General features: G+C 41.6%; 1 protein-coding gene across 2 annotated transcripts in view; it reads left to right on the forward strand.

Annotated features, from left to right (window-relative positions):
• Window positions 1-22,572, forward strand: part of PDE10A (phosphodiesterase 10A) — a 343,772-nt gene that overhangs the window by 109,286 nt on the left and 211,914 nt on the right. Inside the window, exon 2 of one of the 2 annotated variants that reach the window (XM_077175661.1) lies at window positions 10,358-10,518. The exons of the other annotated variant lie outside the window; for it this stretch is intronic. Coding sequence (XP_077031776.1) covers window positions 10,485-10,518 — 34 coding nt within the window. The 5' untranslated portion in view covers window positions 10,358-10,484. The remainder of the gene's footprint in view (window positions 1-10,357; window positions 10,519-22,572) is intronic. 2 annotated transcript variants of the gene reach the window in all.

Raw genomic sequence — 22,572 nt, forward strand, 5'->3', positions numbered from 1 at the left:
GGTGTGTCAGCTTCTTTTGTGTTACGTACAGTGTACTCATGTAACAAGAAAGATGCTCCTCGTTCCTCTTGCTCAGGATTTAAGTTTTAAGGAACTTGAAAAACACGATTCTCTTGATGAGCTTTGAGAGTGGTGTGTTCTCTTTCCCCATTACCATGTCCATAAATTCTGAAAGCATGTCAGCAGTGTAATCTTTGGATTCAACAGTAAGAGAATATAATAGAGATATTATTGTGAGGAATGAATGCCCTGGTAATTGATTTGAGATGGCATTTATATCCGGAGAGTCTTTTGTTTGGGTGCAGTATTGGACTGCTGAGATTTTGATCTGATAATGGAAATAAGATGGATGAAGCCTGAGCTATGATGGACAGAGAATGAAGGGCATCATTATGAAAAGAGCAGGAAGAAAAGAGACTTTTGAGGCTTTTGTTTGTTGTGGGAACCTTAATGAGAGAACATGGCTAACAGATGCAGGGCCTCAAAGTCTATGGTGGCAGGCATCAGTGCAAAACCCAGCGACAAATACCTCTTGCTGAGTAGAGCAGAGAAGTAGGAACTTGGAGAGCTTGGAAGATGGGCAGCACAGGCTGGCAGCAGGCATTAGCCGTGTACATAAGCAACAAAGGTGGAGTTGGGAAAGAAGGTGCTGCATAGAGGACATGGGCTCATTGCAGACAGAAACAGTGATGTTTTTCTTCATTTCTTTTGCTTTGGGGTGTGAGAATTTCACATAATTGAGTTTTCAGGAACTAAGAGCTTTCTAACTTACTGCTTTCAGTCCACACCCAAAATAAGTGAAGAATAGCAATGAAATGAGTGACTCAGAGAAATGACTGAGTCTAAATCCCACGACTGATTGGATGGAATGTTTTCCTGAGTCTTAGACATCTGTATCGGACTTCTGAGCTTGTTTTGGTGCTTGCTTTTCCAAATATCTGGTAGCTGAATATTTTCCAATCCATATTTGGAAATAGTTGATTCATTCATAAGGATAATATTCATGCTATTCAGGAAATGCAGTAGTTTGCTCACAGATCTCATTCAAATGACGGTATAAAACTATCTGTTATTTTAATTTCTAAAATAGTATCAAATAATTTACTGAGAACTCTAAATAAAAACACAAGGGATAGGAGGAGCTGCCTTTGAGTAACTCAGGTAAACCAGAGGAAATGCTGTTCTTTTATTTTAACAAGTTGATATTTAGTTAGCTGCTCCTTGTCTCAAATTGTAAAATATTGCTAAATGATATTTCCTTTTAATGATAAGACAGGGTCCTGTGCATCACATGAGTTGGAATTCCTCCCAGAAAAACCTCTGAACAAGAAATTGGCCACCATGTAGTCTACTCTTTGCTTACACTGCAAACTTGCTGTTGTGTTTTTTGTGGGATTAAGAAGGCTCTGTGTGTGTAGGTGGGACCAGGATATAATTAAGCAGTGCTGTTAAAGGAATATCAGCTTTGAGTGATAGGAACAGGAATATTATGTGTGATCTTGTCGTTCCCTGATGTAATTTGTATTATTGGGCTTCAGGTCAGAGCTGTGGAACAGACCTGAAGAAAGCCAGGTCATTGCTTTTGGAGTACTACTGGATGTGCATTTTTAACTCGGGTATCGTCCTAGCTACAGAGCAGGGGGAGAGGTTTCTCTGCCAGCTGATGATGAAATCCTGCAAACATCTGCCTGCAAATAGTGTATTTTTTTTAAACATTAGGCTTACGTTTGTTTCTCTCTCTTTTCACTCTTCTTAAAGAAGTTATCCATGACCTCTTCCTGGGATTAAAAAAAAGCAACCACAAAACAGCTTATAGAATAAAATTTTTAAGGTCAACTCCACAGAACAAGAGATGGGGAGTTTTTTGAAAGAACTAGTGGGAGATCCAGTTTGCATCCAAAGTCACTGAGAAAGCTTATGGCAGAGCAGAGAAGAGAATACAGGTGACCCCACCACAGCCACAGACATGCCCTCCCTTTTCAGTTTGGGATTTTTGGCTTTTGTCTTTCCTTCTTGCATTTTTGTTTTCTCCCAGTAGCTTCCATGGGTCTACATGCCACAAAAATAGTCCAGAAAAACAGCTTTTATTTCTGTTTTCTTGATGACCTTTTAAAAGTTTATAAACAGTCAGAATAGAGCTTGTTGCCATAAGAATCAACTACAGAATCAATAAAGTTGAGGTGGTTGCTAAGGGAAGGCCATGTACACTTGTGATGTAAGCCTGAGTGCCAGAGCCCATCCTGTAACAAGACAGAGGCTTTGTGGGGTGAGGGGGTGTTTGTGTATGTGTGTGTGATTCTTCAGCAAGGAGTGCTGCTGAAATCAGAATTCAGCTTAGCAGTGTTGATTTAATGTACCTTTCTTTGTTATGGCAACAGAAAGGAACATATCTTTTGAAATATCTAATCTTGCTTCCCTCGTTGACCTTGTTCTTGATAAACAGTATTAAATATCCTTGTAGGAAATATGCTTTAGTGAGTGTGCTAGAAGTATGTGAAAATGCATATAGCTGCAGAAGTGAAGAGCAGCAAGCTACTTGTAACACAGACTGAATTAGCCCTTCACCTTTTTCCTTTCAAAGTTCACCATTTCAAAGGAATCACCCCAGATACAACAGCTTTGATGTTGTGAGAGGTGAGTTCTCATCCTTGGCCGCTTTGGAGGCTTATCTCAACATGTAAAAAATTTTCCATGGTTGTAAAGCTTTAACTCAACAGCTGCTGTATTTCCACTCTTCATGGTGGCTGAAGTCATGGAGACTTCCCTTCATCCCTGCCATTCCCAGCATATCTTTTGACCTTTGGAGATTTTGGCAGCTGGTCTTACTGAAAAGGACTAGATAACTGGCATTGCTAGCTGGGCAGTGGTATGATGATGGCCAGAGAATGAGTTTTTGGGTGCCTGCACTTTTCCTCAGCTTTGTGGTGTGCTTCTTGGCTGCAGCTGGACCATCAGACCATTGTGTATTGAACAATTGCTGAACAAAATGGGATTTAAAAAAACACAATATGGATTGTCAGCCCAAGGTTACCACACAATCAGAGTGAATAGTTAAGTCATAATGTAAATATTTTTACTTCAGGTGTTTATAAAAGTAATATAGAGAACAGGATATCTCAGAGGTGTTTAATGAAAGAATTAGGAATGGTTCCCTTGAAGGCCTCCAAATCAGATCCTGCTTAAGGTAGCAGCAAGGTAGCTTGCAAACCATGAATATTTAGCACAGGAGAGAAATTATTTAATTGATTTCTGACTCTCATCAGAAAATATCAGCCCTGGAAAAGTGCTAGCTACCATTCTTAGAGAGACCAGCAATTCCATCACCATAGAGATTGATCCGCTTGAGCTGCTGTTTACCTGAGTCAGGGTTAACACTCTGGCTGGGCTGCCTCCCTCCAGTGCTTGCAGCTACCTTCCCTTTGCAAAGAGCTGCTGCTCCAGAAAGGTTAATCAGCCAATCTGGAGGTCAAACAAGACATGGAGAACAAATATCACTTTGCAGTTTGTTCCATCAATGGTAATAGATGGGTATTAGTGCTACGGTGCCTAGTCCCAGTCTGAAAAATACGGAGTACTTCATGGACAGGAGACCTACAGAAAACAGATTTGTGTAAAACAGGGCTATAAAATTGTTTGCATATGCAATGTTTGATTAGTAGTCGTCTTCCTTTTTTTTTTTTTTTTTACTCTTGGGGTTTTAATTTTTTTCATTAGGTTGGTGTGAGTCACTGTTGGTGAGAGTGCAGGAAGGGGTGTGTTTTGAAGAAGGGAATATAAAGGCCAAGAGATAAGCTGCATGCATTCCAGGTTCAGGGAGTATATTTTGGAAGGTTTTGGCTCTAACAGTGAGAAACTGTAAATACAGTTAAAGTATTTTGGTATTACAAGCCAAGGGAGCTTTACTCTTTTGTGTCAGCTATCAATCAGCAGTCCTCAAAGAAATCAGTTTAAAAGGTTTCACAAAGACTTACTATTTCCCTTGTTTTATTGAATTTGATTTTTTGTTTTGGAATTTTCTACAGGGCATCTTGTCAGTATGTTGCTTATAAATGATATTGCTGTGGGCTGGATGACAGCACAGAGCACAGCTGGAAAAGACACACTTTGCAGGCTCTTTCCTTGCCTTAAATATGCTCTGCAGGTTTAAGAGAGCTTTCTACACTTTTTGAGTGGCCCCTCCATGCTCCTCACAGGTGCCTGGCCAGGTGGCTATGCTGACTTGTTGAAGTAGAAGGGAGAGAAGCTCCTCCCTCCTTCCCTACTTTTTCTTCTTAACAAGCCCTGGGCGGGAGCTGTGGTTTCTGGTGCATGTGCTACACCCATGACCTGGCATCTGAGTAGCACTGCTTGATCTACATGCGTGTAAGTAGGGCTTGTTTCTGCTGCCTGTGTGCTGCCCTATTGATGATAACAATCTAGCCTTTAGAGTGTTTTCTACTTGGCAAAATCACCCATAACCAACCATTGTTTAGATTAATGCTGACCTTGTAACTTGTGATGAACCCAAGACCTACGCAAACAGAAAGTGAATAGCCACAGTTGAAAAGTATCTTATCAGATATTTGAAAGAATAATAAACAAGAGGAAGTGGATAAAAGAATGCCTTTCAGTGAGACCGTATTAAAATAGAGCTTCATGGCCTGGCTTCTGTGATGATAGGTAGGTCCAGTCAAAGATAACACTGAACCAATGCTGTTGCACTTTCTTTGAGGTAGTCACAGTGCTCCCCTCTGTCACCTGGTCTGTACTGACGCAAGGATGTCCACGTCTTTGTTCCAGATTTACTGCCTAGAGTCATTTCATGCCTGCTTTGGGCAGCCTGGGTGATATTCTTGCACTTTTATTACTATATATTTGTAAAATACATTTACATAATTGTACCTCAACATAGAGTGTAATAACTGAGCATTTCTTGTCTTTGCAGTGTTTGGTTTGGGGATAATTTACAATTTTCCTGCAATTTCAAGGACGATGCCTAAAAAAAAATAAGACTTTCAAATTCAGATTTTCTTTCATTGTGTGAGTCCCCTGTTGCTTTTGGCTCCAGGAGCCCTGTTCATGTGGTTTGGCAGACTTTTGCCTTTGGAGAAGGGCTTTTCAAGGCAGGTGCAGAAAGCCTTAGCTGGCATTAGTGTACCTGGACTGCCAAAAACCACCATGGTAAATAAAGTAGTAGCAGCTCTGCTCTCTCTCACTTGCTGCCTTTGTGGCTTCCTTTAGGGTTCTTCTTGTTTTAAATGATTTAAACTGCAAAACCAGTCCAAGGCGTAGAATTTATCTAAATGCTCATCTAAACATCTAAAGCCTTAAGGCCTAATCAAGCTGTAACTATTAATGTGAGTAGTTCTGTTGATGTCTGTGGATTTTCTCACTAAAGCATACTAGATTTGATAGCTAGGTTAGAGATTATCAAGGTTTTAAACTGTTTAAGGGGGGAAAACACCCAACCAAATGGAATCTCTTGGTGCCCCTTAAACTGAGGCAATGCTTGTGGGGTTTTTTGGGAGGACGGGGGGGGGGGGGGGGGGGGGGTGTGAACTCGGGGAAACAAGAAGCATCTGGAAATATAAGTATAGCAATTTTTTTGCTTTCTAAACTTCTGTTTAAGTGTAATAACTGAAAAACTGCATGGAGACACAAAGGTGTGCCAGCACACACCTCTAAAGCCACCCAGGCTTCTGGCTACTTTTTCTTGACTGGGGTTTGAAGGGTTTCAGATGTTTAGCTTGCCAGATGCAGCATGGGAAGAAAGGAAGCAAATGAAAAGTCTAGTAAATGCAATGAAGAGAAAGAAATTACATGAGATTAGGATGATATTAGAAACTGAAGATAAAGAAATGCATTTAAGCTCTCAAATTCCCCATGTGAAACCTTTAGCTTCCTAAAATCTGAAAAAGGCCCCTAGAGCCCAGATGCTTTTCTTTTTTCTCCAGCTTTTTCAGTTTACCTGGTAAAGTATTGACTCCTTCTTCAAACTTTGCCCTGCTATCCTGTTACACCAGTGTGCTGTAATACTGCTGCTTTTTTAAACCCATAGACACTTATCCCTGGGAAATGCATGTATAGAGGGTTGTAGAAAGAGCAGCTCAGGTCATACCGGAGCAGTACTGGCACAACTGGGAGAAGAGCACAGAGGGGAGGCTGCATGTCCAGCCTTGGCTTCTTCTGTGTCTGCACATTAGGTGCCTCACCAGCCCAACCTCTTGAAGGAGGAATGGCTTTTGCATTGAAGAAGCGCTGATTGTGATCCACTGCACAGAGTTTTGACACTGTGCACTTTAAAGGGAACATTTTGAAGTTAATCTCTCTGGCAGCTCTCTGCAATGTGAGGTTGAGTTTTATGAAGCCAGCGCTGTAAAATGGAGCAACTTTGGGTTGGTGCAGTACCTAAGTAATCCCAAGAGCACTTTGCAAAGTGGCAAAGTACGTATGAATACAGCGTGTGCGTAGGCAGGAGATAACAAGGAGCTGAGGAGAAGAACAGTTTTGCTGGGGAGGAGGTGGAATGAAGTGGGAGTGGGGCTCCCAGCCCCAGTGCTGAGCCTCTGCAGCACCTTTAGCTGCTGCATGGCCAGGCAGGAATGAAGGATGAGGTGCCAATGGGGCAGCTGGTGCAGGCTGGGTGAAGGCAGGGGGGCCACAAGCAGGACAGGAGTGTGTTTGGCAGGACAAACCTGATTTTGTGTTGGGCTCTGGGCATTTTATTTCCGTTCATGTCTCTGCCATACCAGTTCACAAAGACAGCTGATTGGCAGCTTTCCCTTGCGATTTATTTGATCATGGTAATTTTTTTGACAGGCTTCCTTGTGATTTTTTAATATATCAAATAGAGCTTAATAATAGCCTGCTATTAAGTCCTTTTGTTTTTCCCTTGGGATTTTCTTATGACTGTTGCCTCTCTTACCTATTTGAAGCTCTTAATCTCTTTTCCAACTGTGAAGAACTTAGCAGTGTGAGTGCATGCATAATATGTAAAAACATTTAGCATAATTCTTGTTATGCTTGGGAATTAATAAATACCAGTATTGGGGGTAATGGTAGGATAAATCAGGCTTGCCTAATTTACCGGGCTATTCCTGTTAAGTTCCTATTAAGCAGGACAGGTCAGGTGCAGGATGATCTCCAAAAGGGTTTTGTTTTATTTTATTTTTAAAATCAAATTTTATTTCCACTCATCTTTTGAAGATGAATTTTATCATTGGCTCTGGGATCAAGTGACCTCTGAAGAGAAAAACCTCAGTGAGAGCAAAAGTGAATAAACTAAATTCTGCAGTATACATAATGGCTTTGAATTATCAAAGACAGTAAAAGGAAAGTGGCTATATGCATTTAATCAAAAAGTGGGGTAAGCACATCTAAATGGCACCTAATGCAACATGATTATGTTCTGTTATGAGTGAGACAAAATCCTCTTGTTTTCCTTATTCCCATGACACTATTGGTGCTGTATCTTTCTCTACCAGTTTTCTACCTCCTCCTTGTTTTTTTCTGCTCTTTGCTTTTACTGGTATTTTTCAAGAAAGTCAGAAATTCTTGTCTTCTACTCATTCCCTTTGTATGCAGTGTTGAAATGGGGATAGCACAAAGCCTGATCTCACCTGTCAGCATTCAGGTGCACAAAGGGAGACTCAGATCTTTCCTTATCTCTTCTCATCTGCTTGCTACCACTCTGGTTGTTTAGCCCCTGTGTGATCATTGAATTTCTCCCCCTTCTTCTCTCCAACTCACATTTTTCTGTGGTCCCTGCTGGAAAAGATATGTGCCAGATACGGCTACATTTTGCTGAATTTGGAGTCAGAGTTCACAGGTAGATACTGGCTTGTGCTAATCCCTGATGGTGTTTGCAGCAGTGTGAGGGTAATGTGACACTGTTAAGCCCTACATGCCAGCAACAGACAGAGATTTGCAGTTGTGGTGTATTGTGGGAGAAGGCCATAACAGCTGTAACAGGATGGCTGCTGGTAGGAGCATGTACTCCTGTTCAACCCTCTGCCTATGTGTTGGAAGGATAGAGGAAAACACACCTAAGTGTGCCCACCCACATCAACAATAAGGATCATATAAGAAGAGGAACTGAAAGTGATTTACAGAGTAATCTCTCCTCTGTATAAAGCTTAGACATGTGGAAGTCCTCAGGTTCCAGCAACAGTCTCCAAAGCCAGTCAGTTCAGAAGATGATTTTGTGGTGTGATCTTACCACTGGAACATATATGGATTGAACAAATTTCCTGATTTAAACCTTTATTAAATGGGGAATATTTTCCAGGATGTTGTGCAGCCAAGGATTATTCCTTTGTCTGCAGTGTGAAATTCCTTTAGTCTTTTTACATTTTCTCTTTTGTCTCTCTTTTTCCTCTTTGTTTGCAATGACATTTATTATGGCCATTGGAAGGAAATGCTATTCTGCTTAGCTAATATTTTGGTTCCTCTTGCATAGTTAAAGGACTCCAGTGGAAGGCTGTGTTGAGGTCACACACCACAAATGTATGGTGGTGATGGCTAGACAAGAACTTCCATTCATGCTGGAGAGCATCGCTCAGGCGAGCCACTCACAGTGAAGGAGACAAATTGTACGTTTCAAAAAGACTCGTAAAATAACTTTCAGGGAAGAAAATGACATCATAGAATGGTTTGGAAGGGACTGAAAAGATAATCCTCCTTCCATGGACAGGGACACCTTCCACTAGACCAGATTGCTCCAGCACCATCCAACCTGGCCTCGAACACTTCCGTGGATAGGGAGTCCACAACTTCTCTGGGCAGCCTGTTCCACTGTCTAGATCTTAGGTTTTCTTGAGTTTTCTCACAGGCTTTCTGAAACAATCAGAACCAGCAGAAAGCTCTAAATCCAAGTTAATTTTGAACTAAAAGCTATGAACTTTTAAGAACTCTTAGGCCATTTCAGGGAATGCTGCCTTATCTGTAGCTATGTAGCATTTTTCCAGAGCACTGATAAGTGACTGATGATGCAAAACCAGGGAAGTTACTAGAAAGTGACACATGTATTTTGTAACCAATAGAAATAAGAAGTAAAGAAGAAAAAGTACTGCTTCCTTAGTGAAAAGATACAGAAAGAAACTTCAATACCCTCCTACACATTGTGTCCCGTTCTGTTCCCCAATGCAATGAAGACAAGAGGAGAAAAGGGATCAGAATTTATCTCTAATTTTGGCACCAGGGATAAAAATAAGTGGCTGAAATTCTGTGGAAGTTCTTTGTAACTTTCTGAATTTTTAGGTATGAATAGAGTGTATGGAGAAACTAGTATACACCCTTTTTCTTTGCACTAGTTTGTCATTGCCTCTGGATTTTTGTGTCTCAAGTGCCTGCTTATTGCAGGAACCAGGGGGCTGAATCACTCCAGGCAGCCCACAGGTCTGGTGACTTCATTTCCTGGGTTATATAAAATCCAAACTTCCTAACAAATTGTCTACAGGAAGTGTTTACCACATTGATATAGAACAATTAGAGTGCACAGAAACCTGGCCAGGTTGAAAAAACAATTACGTGAAATATTGACATTATTTATAAAGACCTTTAAACACAGCAGAGGGGTTTCCAGCCAGTGAGCCACCAACCAACCTGCCTACCTGAGTTCTGGGGCAGAAGTGTTTAGTTAGCTCTCAGGCCTAGATTTAGCATGAAGGGTGGAGACCTGTGTGGAAAAAATGCAGTTAAGGCATTATGTCTTGTTTGTTCCATTCTCTCAAGTAAATTGCTCACCTGTGTAGAACAAGAGATCTTATATTAATATATCTGTTAACATGGATATTCAGTACGTCTGCTGAGGTCCCTAGAGTTTGGATTTAAACAGTCCAATTAACAACTGAGTATGTTGTTTGGTGTGGGGAGATGGAGAAGAAGAAGCCATGAAGAATGAGAGCTCCCTGCACTGGCATGGTGATGCTAGAGGAAATAACATTGACAGAAACAAGAACCACCCATTAATCTCTCTCTCCACAGAGTTACAAGTTAGAAAAGTATTTCCCCATCCTATGTAGTCTACGGGCTCTTGGGTACCTATTTCACACCAAAAGTACAGCTTTTGCCTGACAAATCATTCTTTATAAATCAAAACAAGAAACAGCAAGAAAACAAAAAGAAACAGGAACCTGTTGACAATATGCCACTTTTAAATTCATGGTTTTGCTTTCTAAAGACCCCAACCAAAACAAACAACTTATGCAGCTGTCATTGGCTTCTTATGGAAGCCATGTTTGGTATGCCTTGATTCACTGACCAAGTTCTCTTAGTTAATTTTATGGTTTGCAAATTTTCATCAGGATGGCAGGCTTCTGTTCATTTAGTATTGCAAATTATATGTCTCAAGAGAATTTTTATCAACATGTGTAAACAGAACCTTGGCCTGGAGTTTGAAAAGAAGAAGGATGCAGCTTCTGTGATGCGCTGTCCAGCATTATCTTTATGCAGAAGATGAAGCAGCAGAGAAGTTGGGAAAAGTACATCTTCACATTCAGCTGGAAATGTGGAAATGCAGAAAGCAAGTCAGCAAGCTACGTAAGTGAGCTGGTATTTGGCTGTTTCAGCATAACTTTAAGTAAGATCTGAAACAGATATTGCTTTGACTGCTATTTTGTATGCAGCAATGGAAATTTGTTCTCTGAATCGTGACTATCACAGGGGTTCTTGCTTGGAGGTGAAGAATGCTCACCTCTAGGGAGTCCCCAGTGTAACTTTTTGTCCTTAGATTCTTAAGTCAGAATCCTTGGTGGTGCACAGGACTTAGTAAAATTCAGCCACTAAGGGGATTGGTGTTACACACCAGTACTGTCAAAGGATTAAATTTCCCAAATGAGCCACTTAAGTGGTTCATAACTTCTTTGAGCCACATGTTTTTTGTTATGGAAAATCTGTGTTAGAACTATTTGTCTGAAGGCTCATTGTTTAACCTTTGGCTTTTTTTGCTTTTAGTTGATAGCATTCAGATCTCTTGCTATGAAATTGCAGCTTTCTTTAGTTTTCCAAGAAAGCCTTGCTTCTGCTAAATATCTGGTTAATTTCTTGCCTAGCTTCAATGACATGTTTGGCTATTGAAGGATCTTTAGTGTGTTACCTTTGTAGAAGGCTGTAATACTGCAGTCTGCAAATTTCCCATTTAAAGCAGCACACTTTTTTAAGAACATCTCCATTGGTATAAAATGTCTTTCTCACTTTAAGTTTTCTCATCTGTGAAAGGATTGTGATATTTCATTACTCTGACAAAATACCAAAACCTCTGGACAGCAGGACTTGTATGGCTCTTAAATAACATGCTACACTTAATTCTGTGTCAGGACTCCTAAATAGAAATAGTCGGATTTTTGGAGGTGGGGAGCAAATACAGCTGAAATGAAACCTAGGACATTACTCTGCATACGTTAAAGTGCTTAACTATATTGACTGCTGGAATCAGGATCTCATGAAGGAGTACGGATTATTACTATGTGCTGAAACTGTCAGTAGTTAAACTTGAATGTAACCAAATATAGGGCTAGAGACCTAAGCTTTTGCATCTGAATTTGGAGAGAAGTTGACATTTACAAAATTATGAGCTTTTATTTTGTTACAGTTTTGGCAGACCCAAAACATCTCAGAGGGAGCATCTAAAATTACTAAATACTTTTAAGCTTTTGGCCTTAGAATTTAGACTCTGCTACCCGTTTTGTCTTTGCTGGAATGCAGCCACTTAAAGCACAAGTTTTAAAGATTCAAAGAGAGATATCTTCTTAAATTTATGTCATAATTCGTGTTGGTATCTAAATTAATGTCCTCCAAGTTTATGCTGAAATTTATAAAGAGAGCATGCTCTTAACATATGTTTCATGTTAGAGAATGAAAAAGCCTTTTTGCAGTTTGTCTCAGCTTTAAGTTGTATTGCAGGCTGTGAATATGCATGAGGACATACATATATGTAGACTGAACTCTTGCTGTATCAGTAAAAATTATATGCCTCTGATGCATCATTTATTGCATGAATCAACCTTTAGCAGTATTAAACTGCTTCTGGGGAATTTTTTAAAGACTGCTGGAGCCCTCTGAGATTTCATTCTCTCTATTCTCCAAGTCTGCCTATTATCATTTTAAAACAAACAAATAACTTCCCTACCCCCCCTCACCCCCAATCAATCCTGAAGAAAAAACTGTCAGCTTTAGAAATGTGGAGGTAAATGTGGAGGGAGTAAATGGCTTTTTTTTTTTTTTAAATCACCTTGTCTTTAGGAAGGAAGATCTGAATGGTGATCATCAGAAATGTCTGGAAAACACATATGTAAAGAGCTTAATGGAAAATAGATCGTGTACGTTTCTCCTCTTAAAATAATGCAACGAAAAAACATTCTGAGTGTCTGGGTAGGAATATAATGGAAGCGAAGGTGATTGTTTACAATGTAGTAATAAAGCCAGGAAGAGTGTTTTCAGCTCTGCTTGCTCTGCTGCATGGCTTTTGAGCTATCATGGCAGAGTGTATGTGAGAAATTGCCATCATTACAGCCAATCTGGAAAAGGTAGATGCAGTTCTTTCCCTGGGATTATTGTGCCCAGGGAGCTGGGCAGTTCTTAGGTCTGTGGAAATCTGTAGCCAGGGTGGGGTCTGATTTGCTGTTTGGCTCATAGATCTGTCACTGAGATGCAGTGTCTGATCCCTTTAAGTGGTTTCTCCAATGTGTTGTTCTGGTTTTGCCTTTCTTGTCCTTGAAAGGCTTGACGCACTGATGCAGGATCAGCTCTCACCTCATATTGCCCAGGCATTCCCCTTAAGCTGGAAAAAGACTTCCATGCACAGATTAGAGAGTTCAGTGTTTGCTGTGTGATTCTTCACATGGGCTGTACAAGATTCACGGGGTGTGAGCTGATTCACCATCTACCTGTTAGCATGTGTGTGCATATTTATATTGCAGGTACTTCCTGCAGGTATTCTTGCTGTGAGACCCCTGCTTACTCAACAGCTTTCTTACAAGTTACTGCTCTTAGCCTCAGATGAAAGGCCTGGCTGTTGGGAACTGTGAGGTTCTGGCTAAGATGCAGAGACACAGGGTAGATAAGAAATAATAGTGTATGGGAGCAGATTAATGCCAGCAGTATTCTACAAGTACATATCTTTGTTGTCTTTACTCAGCTGCAGAAGTCACAGCCATCAGTGTCAATGAAACAGTCCTGTAGAATAAAGGCCATCATCTTTTGCCAGCCCTGTAGCAGAGTGGTGCTCTCATTAGCTGTGTCTGAGGGAAAGCTCCTGTCTGGCTCTGAACATCTTCAGAATCAGAGCTTTGCATCTTGGCACTGGTGGGAAGGAAAGATGGCCTTCAGGCAGTACTCTGTAAAATGCAAGCATTTATTTTCTCCTTTTACTTTCTTTTAGTGGCCAAGATGGAATACTATTTTGACCCAATCAGACAAAAAAAGTGTGATTCCATTTGTATCTGTCAAACTCATCTTAACTGCAAAATAATTTGTTTATCAAATTACTTGTGAATATGTATGTCTTCAGTGTGGTACAAGACAGAGGAACTCTGCCTCTCTTTTGAAGAATTCAGATGGGATTAGGGCTTCAGCAAGAGTAAAATTGGCCTTCAGTTTGGTGGAGAAATGCTAGACAGCACGGATTATATCTTTCTTGTTTTATAGCTAGTAAGTGCTGTATGCTTTAGTTTGTGCCTCTCTTAGTATGACTTACCAAAATTAAGTTGGTATAAAGAAAAAATACAAAAAAAAAAAAGTAGCAGAACAGAATAATTTTCTCTGTACACCAAAAGTATTTAATCCAAAAATCATAAAAACTCTTATTCTTGAGACTGAAAACAAGGACATTAACTGAGTCATGGTACACAATCTCTTGTTAAAAATCTCTCAAAAATGCCGAATATCAGTTTTCACTCTGAGATAAACATCCTTTTTAGCAGGCTGGTACAAACTAGCAAGTGGGATCTAGTTTCAATATGCCTGATGGTGCACACGACTACCTACACGGCCCATAAACCTCTCTGATGTCTCTTATAGGTTCTGAAGGAGTCAGGGTTTGTCTGTTCTGTTAAATTTTTTGTGTGATATACAGGAAATCAATTCTGGTTTATATTTCTGCCCAATTAGTATAAAATGCAGAGAGAGGTGCCTTGATGCTACAGAAATAAGTCCAGGTAAATTTTCCCGTAGGTTCTGTGGGCTACCCACCTTGCTTGCTGGTTTTGGAAAGAAGCAGACCTGCTTTTGACAGTGTATTTTGTGTGTGATGAGGTTGCAGATAGGTAAAAGACAAACAATTTTGTTTTGCCAATTGCCTTCAGCTTTACAAAAACAACATAGTTAAAATTGGGGTTAGGTGAGATTAGGTAAACCATTTAAAATGAAGATAACCTTTTTTGATAGTCTAATTTTCTAAGTGAAGGTAGTTGTGGGCGGATGCTGGGAGGTGCAGAGAAGCAGGCAATGAAGGACACCCTGGGGGAAAAGTGTATCTCTACCAAGGTCTCATCCCATGGAAATACAGACCCCCCCCAAGGTCTGCAGCTCTTCTGCACTTGCAGAGCAGTGACTGCCTGTGAGAGGAGCTTCCTGGGATTCCCTCTGTGGTGCAGTGAAGCTGTCATTTTTAGCAATATCACTGCTGCTTTCTGTTTATAGGAAATTCATGGTGGGAATAAGATTGTTTTGGATTACTGCTCAAATAAAGTCAAACTCCTGAGAGCCAGACCTGTGCCTGTTTAGACCACTTCAGAAATCCACTTCTGTTGCTGTAACTCAGCTTTTTCACCTTCCCATTCGTGCTTTCTCCTGCTGGGGGCTGGATTTCTGTCCCATCAAACAGTGGGGGGCTTGGTAGGGGCAAATCCTCGATATTACACTACCCACCTTGTTGAATTTTTTGGTCTGTGGCTCACAGCTGATGTGGACAGTTTTACTTTGGTTGTACAAAATAAACCTAGGTGGTTTCTCTCATCTGAGGAGGCTAAGCATCTCAGTTGGTTGGTGCCTGCAGGAGAGCTCACTTAGCCTATTGTCTTTCCGTAGTGCTTTCCACACTCCTCTTGTCCTTACTCTCAGGAATTCCATAATCATCCTGTCTCCATGTGTTGGGACTGGCCTAAGTTTCCTATGACCTTTACTGCTTTTGAGGTCCTGTTGAGCTGTTTCATATCATTATTGTTAAAAATGAGTTCCTTCTGGTCTGTCCCCTTAGTGTAGGGTGGTGGTGGTCTCTGTCTTCTTCACTGTTTAATAGGGTGAAGGATCACTAACCAAAATGCTTGTTATGGAGAGAAAAATTAAGTATTGCATCTGCCAGTGAAGGATGCCATGCAACTAGTAAAGATTTTCTCCTTATTCCCTGAAATATCTACATCTCTCTGCATTTCAAGCACAGGAACGGAATTAAGGGATAAAATATCCTCTTCATTATCATTAAGAACATTGCTTCATGGCCTCTTTTATAAATCAGTAACGGAGGGTAATGGAGCAGAAGGTTCTCTCTGAGATCTTAATTAATCCAAGCAGAGATGTGTGTCTGTGATATGAGTTAGGATTAGAAAATAGCTCTAAAAACAAAGCAGCCTATGCAAAATTGATGAACACTGGCCTATAAAACAATTCAGTGAATGAGTTCCCATCTGTAATGTGGCATTCCTTGAAATAATTGGCCAACGCAGTCTTCATCAGAGGAGGTAGTAAAGTCTGAATGAATAATTTTATCACTTTAAGTTAATTTATGATGGTGTGGAGAGGGTGGTAGATATGTTCTTTCACTGAGCCAGACCCTAGTGTGTTACCATGGCCTTATAAGAAGATGTTCTTTTTACATTTTGAGCTGCACCTTGAATACAGAGGCCTGTGATCTGCTTGTGTGGCTCAGCCAATCTCTGAGGGAGGAAAGGTATCCAGGAACAAAGTGTAAGAGTTTGTATGTGGGCATCAGAGAAGAGAGAGAGGTTGGAGGAATGACAGGCTTCCATGTCAGAAAGTGAACTTCTTCCCTACGCACGCCTGCAGGAGTGGGTGTTGAGGGGAGGCTGACTGCCTGACTTGCTTCTGGAAATCTTCCATGTTTTCAGCAGAGTGAAAAGAACATTATTTTTATTGCTATTAAGAAGTGCTTCTGCACTTACAGTGTCTGTAAGTGAGTATTACAGTGCTGCTCAGTGGAAGGTTAGCTGAAAGTCACAGGATGTCTTTAGTCTGATGCCTTGGGAGGCCTCAATCTGCATTGCATCTGTAGTGGTCTCAAAACCGAGTACAGAGGATTAGGAGGATCCTGTGGTCAGTAATGGGACACAGGAACCCTTCACATGGGGCAGGGGTGCTCTTTGGTGAGCTGTGGGAGGGGAAAGTGAAGGCATGAGGATTATGAGCAGGGAAGGGCAAGAAAAAGCATGTAAGAGGGTACAGTATTGTCCAGGGGACAGAAAGGTGACTAATGCTCATTTCCAAAGGCTCCAAGTATAGAGTGGCCTCTTGGCACTCCATTGCTCCAAAAAGAAGTGTCTGTGTGTATGGGCTAGGGTATGTGGCACCAGGACTGAAGGACAGTGGTGATGACAAATGAAAGGTGGTGACTCCTGTGTTTCTCAGGAAACTTCCTCAATGAGAGGAGATTTTTGCAAGGAATGAATGCTGCCAAACAATTGATTTTGGTTTTTTGTTGTTTTTTTGGTTTTTTGGGTTTTTTGTTAGGTTTTTTTGGGTGGTTTTTTTCGTTTTTTTTTGCTTTTTGTTTTTTTCACTTGCTGCTTTATTCTGTGGGGAGATTATGTTGCTTAACACTTCCTGTTGCTATTTGGGTAAGATGTCTCATTTCAGCCAAAAAAATATGGGAAGGTGAGAATGATAAGGTGTTCAGTGGCCAGCAGCCCTTGTATGTAATAGGGGCACAGAAGACAGGGGCTTGAGAAAGGTGCCTTGGATGGGCACTGTTGCTGTGGCACACTCACTCTGCCCATCCTGGATGTTGCCCTGCTAGTCAGAGAAGTCAGCTGCCTCCCTTTGCTCCTCATGATAGCATAGCAAGTTTGATGAGTATGATATCGTCTGAGCAACAGGTCTGGTGTGTTGCATTGCCCTGCCCAAGCTGCAGGAATCAAGGGCAGGACTGCTCAGTTGGTGCTTCCAGACAGCCCCAGCCACCTGATCTACCTCCTTATTATACCTCCCTTCATTTCTTCACCCTTCTCCCTCCATTTCCATAGCTCCCTCCTAACTAGCAACTGGTCAGTGAAAGGTGGGACTAAGCACTTTGCTTAGATGCCTTCCTGAGCCCACAGTGCCATGGGGCTGGAGTGTCTGGACGTGGTTGTTCTGGCCGTGGTCTTGTTATTTTTAGAGTTAGATTAGGTAGCCTTCTGTGCTACCTTTAGGCTACCTTTAGGCGTTTTGTGTACCCCTCTCAGTATTACCACCCTGGCAGCATCAGCCAAAGCAGGGTGTGCAAAGTGTGCCACAGAAAAATGAGCATTTGTCAACGAGCCTTTTCCTTGCCAGCAACACTGAAGCAGAAGAGTATTCCCGGCAACTCTGTGTGCTGCAAATAGTCTTTGTTACCAGCAATTAAGGATTGGATGGGATTTTAAAGAATTATATTGGCATCTGTTAAACTTAACCCTTTCAAATCAAGTCATTATTTGGCACAAAACATGCTTTGTCCTCTGCAGCTAGTAAAACACAGAGAATGCAAGTCTGTATCAGAGCAGAAGAAAATTAGTGAGAGGCATGACTGTGCCTCTGGTAGCACTGTGCTACCTGAGGGGACAGGGAGAAATCACAAATCCTCTGCAGGGAATTTGTTGGCTTCCCATGGGAAATGCCTAATCTGGCAGGTCAGGTCCACTCTCATTCTTCACTTTTCTTAACAGTCATGTGTCTTTTGAGAGTCAGAAACCCAGTCCTCCAAGGATACAGAATGGTTGCCTCTGAAGTATGGGGTGGTGCTCCCCACTCTACCCTCAGTCTTTTCTCTTTCTAGCTCATTAGGGAACCCTTGCCAATTAGGTCTCCCAAGAACTGGTTAGACAGGAATAGGTCAGCTGTGAATGTATCAGATTAACTGCGTGTATTCTTTATATTGCTTGTGAGTAAATGATTGTGTTCTCTAGGTAATTCATAAATTTGTCTAATTCTTCATGTAATCCTCACCAAAAAAAAAAATCCCAAACAAATGCATAAGAGGGTAGTCAAGGGCACAATTCCTCAGTGGAATAAAAAGAATGCAAATTTTTTAGTCCAAGTTATTTTAGAGGGCTGACAAATCCAAAGAGTATTTAGTAGCAGTTTTGAAAATGTAATCCAGTGCTCTTTTCTGTTTATTTTTATTCCTTTCAGCTATTTTTCTCTTTGTTTTCTTTTGGTGTTTTTTCCTTCCAATTTTATCAATTGCATGCTCAAAATTCAGGGATGAGTTAAAGTGCAGGAAAGATTTGCTCCAGCTTTATTGAGAAATAACTCTTACTCAGTGAGTGTCCAAAATGTCCAAAAGGAAGAAAAATGAGTGTACTCTTTGTGGACCTATACCTGTTTCTAGCATGGCTAATTACTGTTAAGTAATTACTAACACTTCAGTAGTGGCCATAACTGAATTTTATGAGCACAAAAGAGCAGAGGCTAAAAGAAGCAGCAAAGTTCATTAAAACAGAGTAGAGTGGGAAAGTCCTGCACCTCCTCTGGACATGTTCAGGGTGTGGTGAAGAGCTGTCCCTGACACCCTTCCATCAGAGAAATGTGTCACTGAGACAAAGTGCAGAAGGACAGCTTGTTTGATGCCTACCAAAATGTATCTATTCCTCTTTAAGATTTGGAAGTGAACTGATGTCCTGGCTTGCTTCTGCTAGTTCCATGGCAAGTGCTGTGAAGGAAGGGGTGTGGAAATGTTCCTTGTGAGCTCTGTGCTTGTACCCCAGTAGCTGCTTTGGAAGGATGTGGAGAGGAGGCACAGGTTAGATGAGATTTGTATTCTTACAGCAGAGGGTAAGCATCCTGCTCCACCTGCCCTTCTATATTCCTGCCCCCCAAGCTCCTGCAGTATTCTTCTGGTTTGCATATTGTTCAGCACTGTATCTTTCTTCCCTTATTGTTTTTCTAAAGTAATTAATCTTGTTCCATAAAGCTGGGCAGGCCTAGCAGTAAAATAAAGCAATGGTTTACTAATCAAAGCCCAAGACAAAAGTATTAGTGCTTAGAAGGCTAATGACTATAGAAACAAACTATGTGGTTACGGTCTTTGTTTAAAGTGAGGTGCCTCCTTAGCTGTCTCAGTACATCTCACTCAAACACTGTGTTGCACATACTTACTTGAGGGAGATGACCTGATCCCTTCCCACATCTGATAAATTCTTCAAAATTTGAGAAATTCAATTTTCCATATAAGTTGCTGATCTCATTTTTAATAACAGGCCAGTAGCAAAGCAATTTGCCAAGACCTACTGCTCCTGTCCAATAGTCTCTTGGTCATCCTCTCCCCAGCACGTGAGAAGGTTTTAGGAGAGAGCATTGGTAGCCCCACGATGGACTCCTGCACACACTTGTGCACATGTTTCTGGGGGCAAATGGCATAATTTCCATCTGCTCTTTGCAGGGTGAGAGGACAGGATTGCCCCAGAAGCTTTCCTGAGAGACAAGACTGTAGCAATAGCAGTGGCTGCACACTGATGGTGAGCAGCTCCTCTGAGGAAGGAGCAGTTGTTGTCTGCCTCACACCTGGATTACCCAACAGTCATGCCAAACTCAGCTTCCCAGCCCTGTGCTAGTGAGAAGGTACCTTGCATTCCTTTCCCTCCCATCTGGAAGGGCTGAGCCCTGGAAGGATGAAATAAAGGCTGAGTGTTTGTCTGAAGTGGCACAGTTGGGACCCATCTACTCATTGTACCCTGTCAGAGCTAGTGTTGATTTCTGCTGCCAGCCCTTGTACCTTTGCCATAATTCCCTAAGCTGCCATCCAGAAAACACGTGTGGGGATGTATGCAACATGAGCGAAGAGGAAGGTTTGCTGGGTGTGGTGGGGGGAAGAGCAGGCAAAAAGCTTCTGTTTTAGAAAGGGATGAGTAGTTTAGATGCATGTGTTGCTAACAGAGGTGAGAAGGGTCAATAGTTTGAGTTCCCATGACCATCCGTAGTGACATGATAGCATCTGGCTAGAAATATGCAGAAGAGCATGATTGAAACCTGGGGTTGCTCAAAATGAGCTACAATTACAAGTACCATATCAGTAGCTACTTGGCACAGGAAAGGAGACATGACTTTTGTAAACAATTTTTTTTCTTATCTGTGTTTCTTGAACTGGAGTATCTAAGGGGGGAAATTTAAAGCCTCCTGAGAACCTGAAGTTCAAAAAATTATCAGGACTAAAAGATACCAGTAAACATGTAAGGCCTTTTGAACAAGTAGTGTGGACTTACAAAAATAATGAATTATGGGCTTCACCTGAATCCTACTGAAGTCCACAGGGGTCTCAGCACGCTTCTTCAGATGGAGGGTGATATCCTGAGTAAGAAATAGACTTCTTGGTTTCTTTAAAGGACCAGACAGCTTTTTGAATAACTGTTGTATTTTAGCCAGTTATAACTACCTGTTTGTGATGAGGGGAAGTTGTTGTTGTTGTAGTGCCTGTTATTGACTGCTTGCTGAGTCATTTAGAGCATAATTAGAGAGATGAAAGGCCAGTGTAGGGTCCTGAAGAACCAGTTCCTGGCCAAGTGCCTCTATCTTTCAAGACCTTTTTAGTGTACCTCTTTGATAAAAACTTTGAAAGCAACTACAGAGCTACTAGGCAAGGAACCTATCCTGAACTGATGAGGTAAGATTTGGAAGTGCAGGTATCTGCTATTCCGAACAAGGGGCATGCTATGAAGCCACAGAATAAACAAATGGTGGCTGGCAGCAACTCAGACCATACAAAAGTTAAGAGGGAACTCATAATTAGGAGAAGCTGCTACTTGAACCAAGAGCATTGTAAGCATTTGAAGGATTTTTAAGAGGGAGTAGAAAGTAAACTGGGAACTGGTTCTCTGAGCATGAAGAACACAAGGTACAGAGAGAAGTAGGAGAGTCCATATTAGCTAAAACCCTACCAATTTTGAGGGATTTCCATGAATTCTAATAGGTTTCCTTCTTTCAAACACTTACAGTTTCTTCTGAGTAACCTGGTGGGGGTATTTAGGGACACCACAATAGCCATTGGAGTTGCTAGGATACTCAGTTATATTAAAGAGGGGATTAAAATTCAACTAGAAGGTGTAAACCTACATGGCATAGAATTGAGGGCAGGCAGAAATATCATGTGAAAGGTTGCCATCTCTTCAGTGGCAGCAGTCGGAAAAGATGTGATAAAAGCAGTCACAGGAGGAGGCAGGATCAGTGTGCAAGAGATTTTAAAGCAAGGTTACAGGAGACCGGCCTGAGGCTTTCTGAACTGTGAAGGAGATCATATCTAAAAATATTTTTAAAACCCCAAAACCTGTGAAGGGAATAGTGAAACATTTTCATTTCCTTCCTGGTTCTCTTCTTGAGTGAAGCCCCTTTACACTCCTTAATGTAAAGTTAGTATAGTAAATGTAGAGCTGATCAAAGGATATAATTCCTTTCCCAACACCTTGTCAGCTGCTGCAGCCTGCAGTTGCAAGAGGTGGATGCACTTGAAATAGACGCTGTGGACTCCCCATTGAAAGACTGGCAATTTTGCAGCACAATGCAGCATTTGTTATCACAGTACCTGCAGGAATAAGTGATGGTATGGCTCCCAAGCAGGTGTTGGGAAAGAGCTCGTGCACAGCCTTGCACAATTAACTGGCTCCTTACCTCTTCCCTTTTGTCACTCCAGGTCACACGCATCATTTCTCTCGCGCTTTTAGAGATAGCTACAGCGGTGCTGGCACGGCAGCCCCAGTGGACCACTCGTCTAATCTGCTGTGGCAGTTCACCCTTTATGTAGGCCACTGCAGAACAAATTAAACTTTTGGTGTTTTCGTTTTCTTCTGCAAATGGCTTCCTTCTTTGGTTCAGTTTTTCATTTGTATCAGCATTCACTTTTTTTAACTACGTGGCTCTGTCCCTCACCTTTGGCCTTGCAGAGAATCCAGTAACTGTTTTCCTGCAAGTGGTAAGTGTATTTTCAAGGCCTAGGCTTTAAATGGTTGTTCTGGCAGAAAAAAAAAAAAAAAAATTCCTCTCACGCCCTTGACATGAAAATAACAATGTGAACAATGGGAGCTGGCCGGAGCCAGCCTGACGCTGGAGCGCGCCGTGTGGAAGGAGGCTGAAGAGGGAAAAAAAAGCCTCTACATGCCGTGGAGGGAGGATGTTCAGCAGACTATTTGCATCAGGGTTTGAGAACCCACACAATAAAAATGAAAGTGCAGAGTGCAGGCCAGCTGCCTGAGATAAGATCACATTGTTGGAAAGGGGAGAAATGTACTGTCTCCACACTAGCTGGGCAGGCAGCAAGAGTACTCTGCAAAACAAGTGGTGAGATCAGACGTGCAGCCGCTCTTCCTCGGTTGCTGACGTTTCGAGTGGTTCTGATTGATTTTTGGATGTCACGGTATGCCACAGCCAACCTGGGAGAATTAAGCAGATGGTATAGCGTGCAGGGGAATTGTGTGG

This window comes from Agelaius phoeniceus, chromosome 3 (assembly GCF_051311805.1).
Source record: "Agelaius phoeniceus isolate bAgePho1 chromosome 3, bAgePho1.hap1, whole genome shotgun sequence".
In the NCBI taxonomy this organism is placed as follows: Eukaryota; Metazoa; Chordata; class Aves; order Passeriformes; family Icteridae; genus Agelaius; species Agelaius phoeniceus.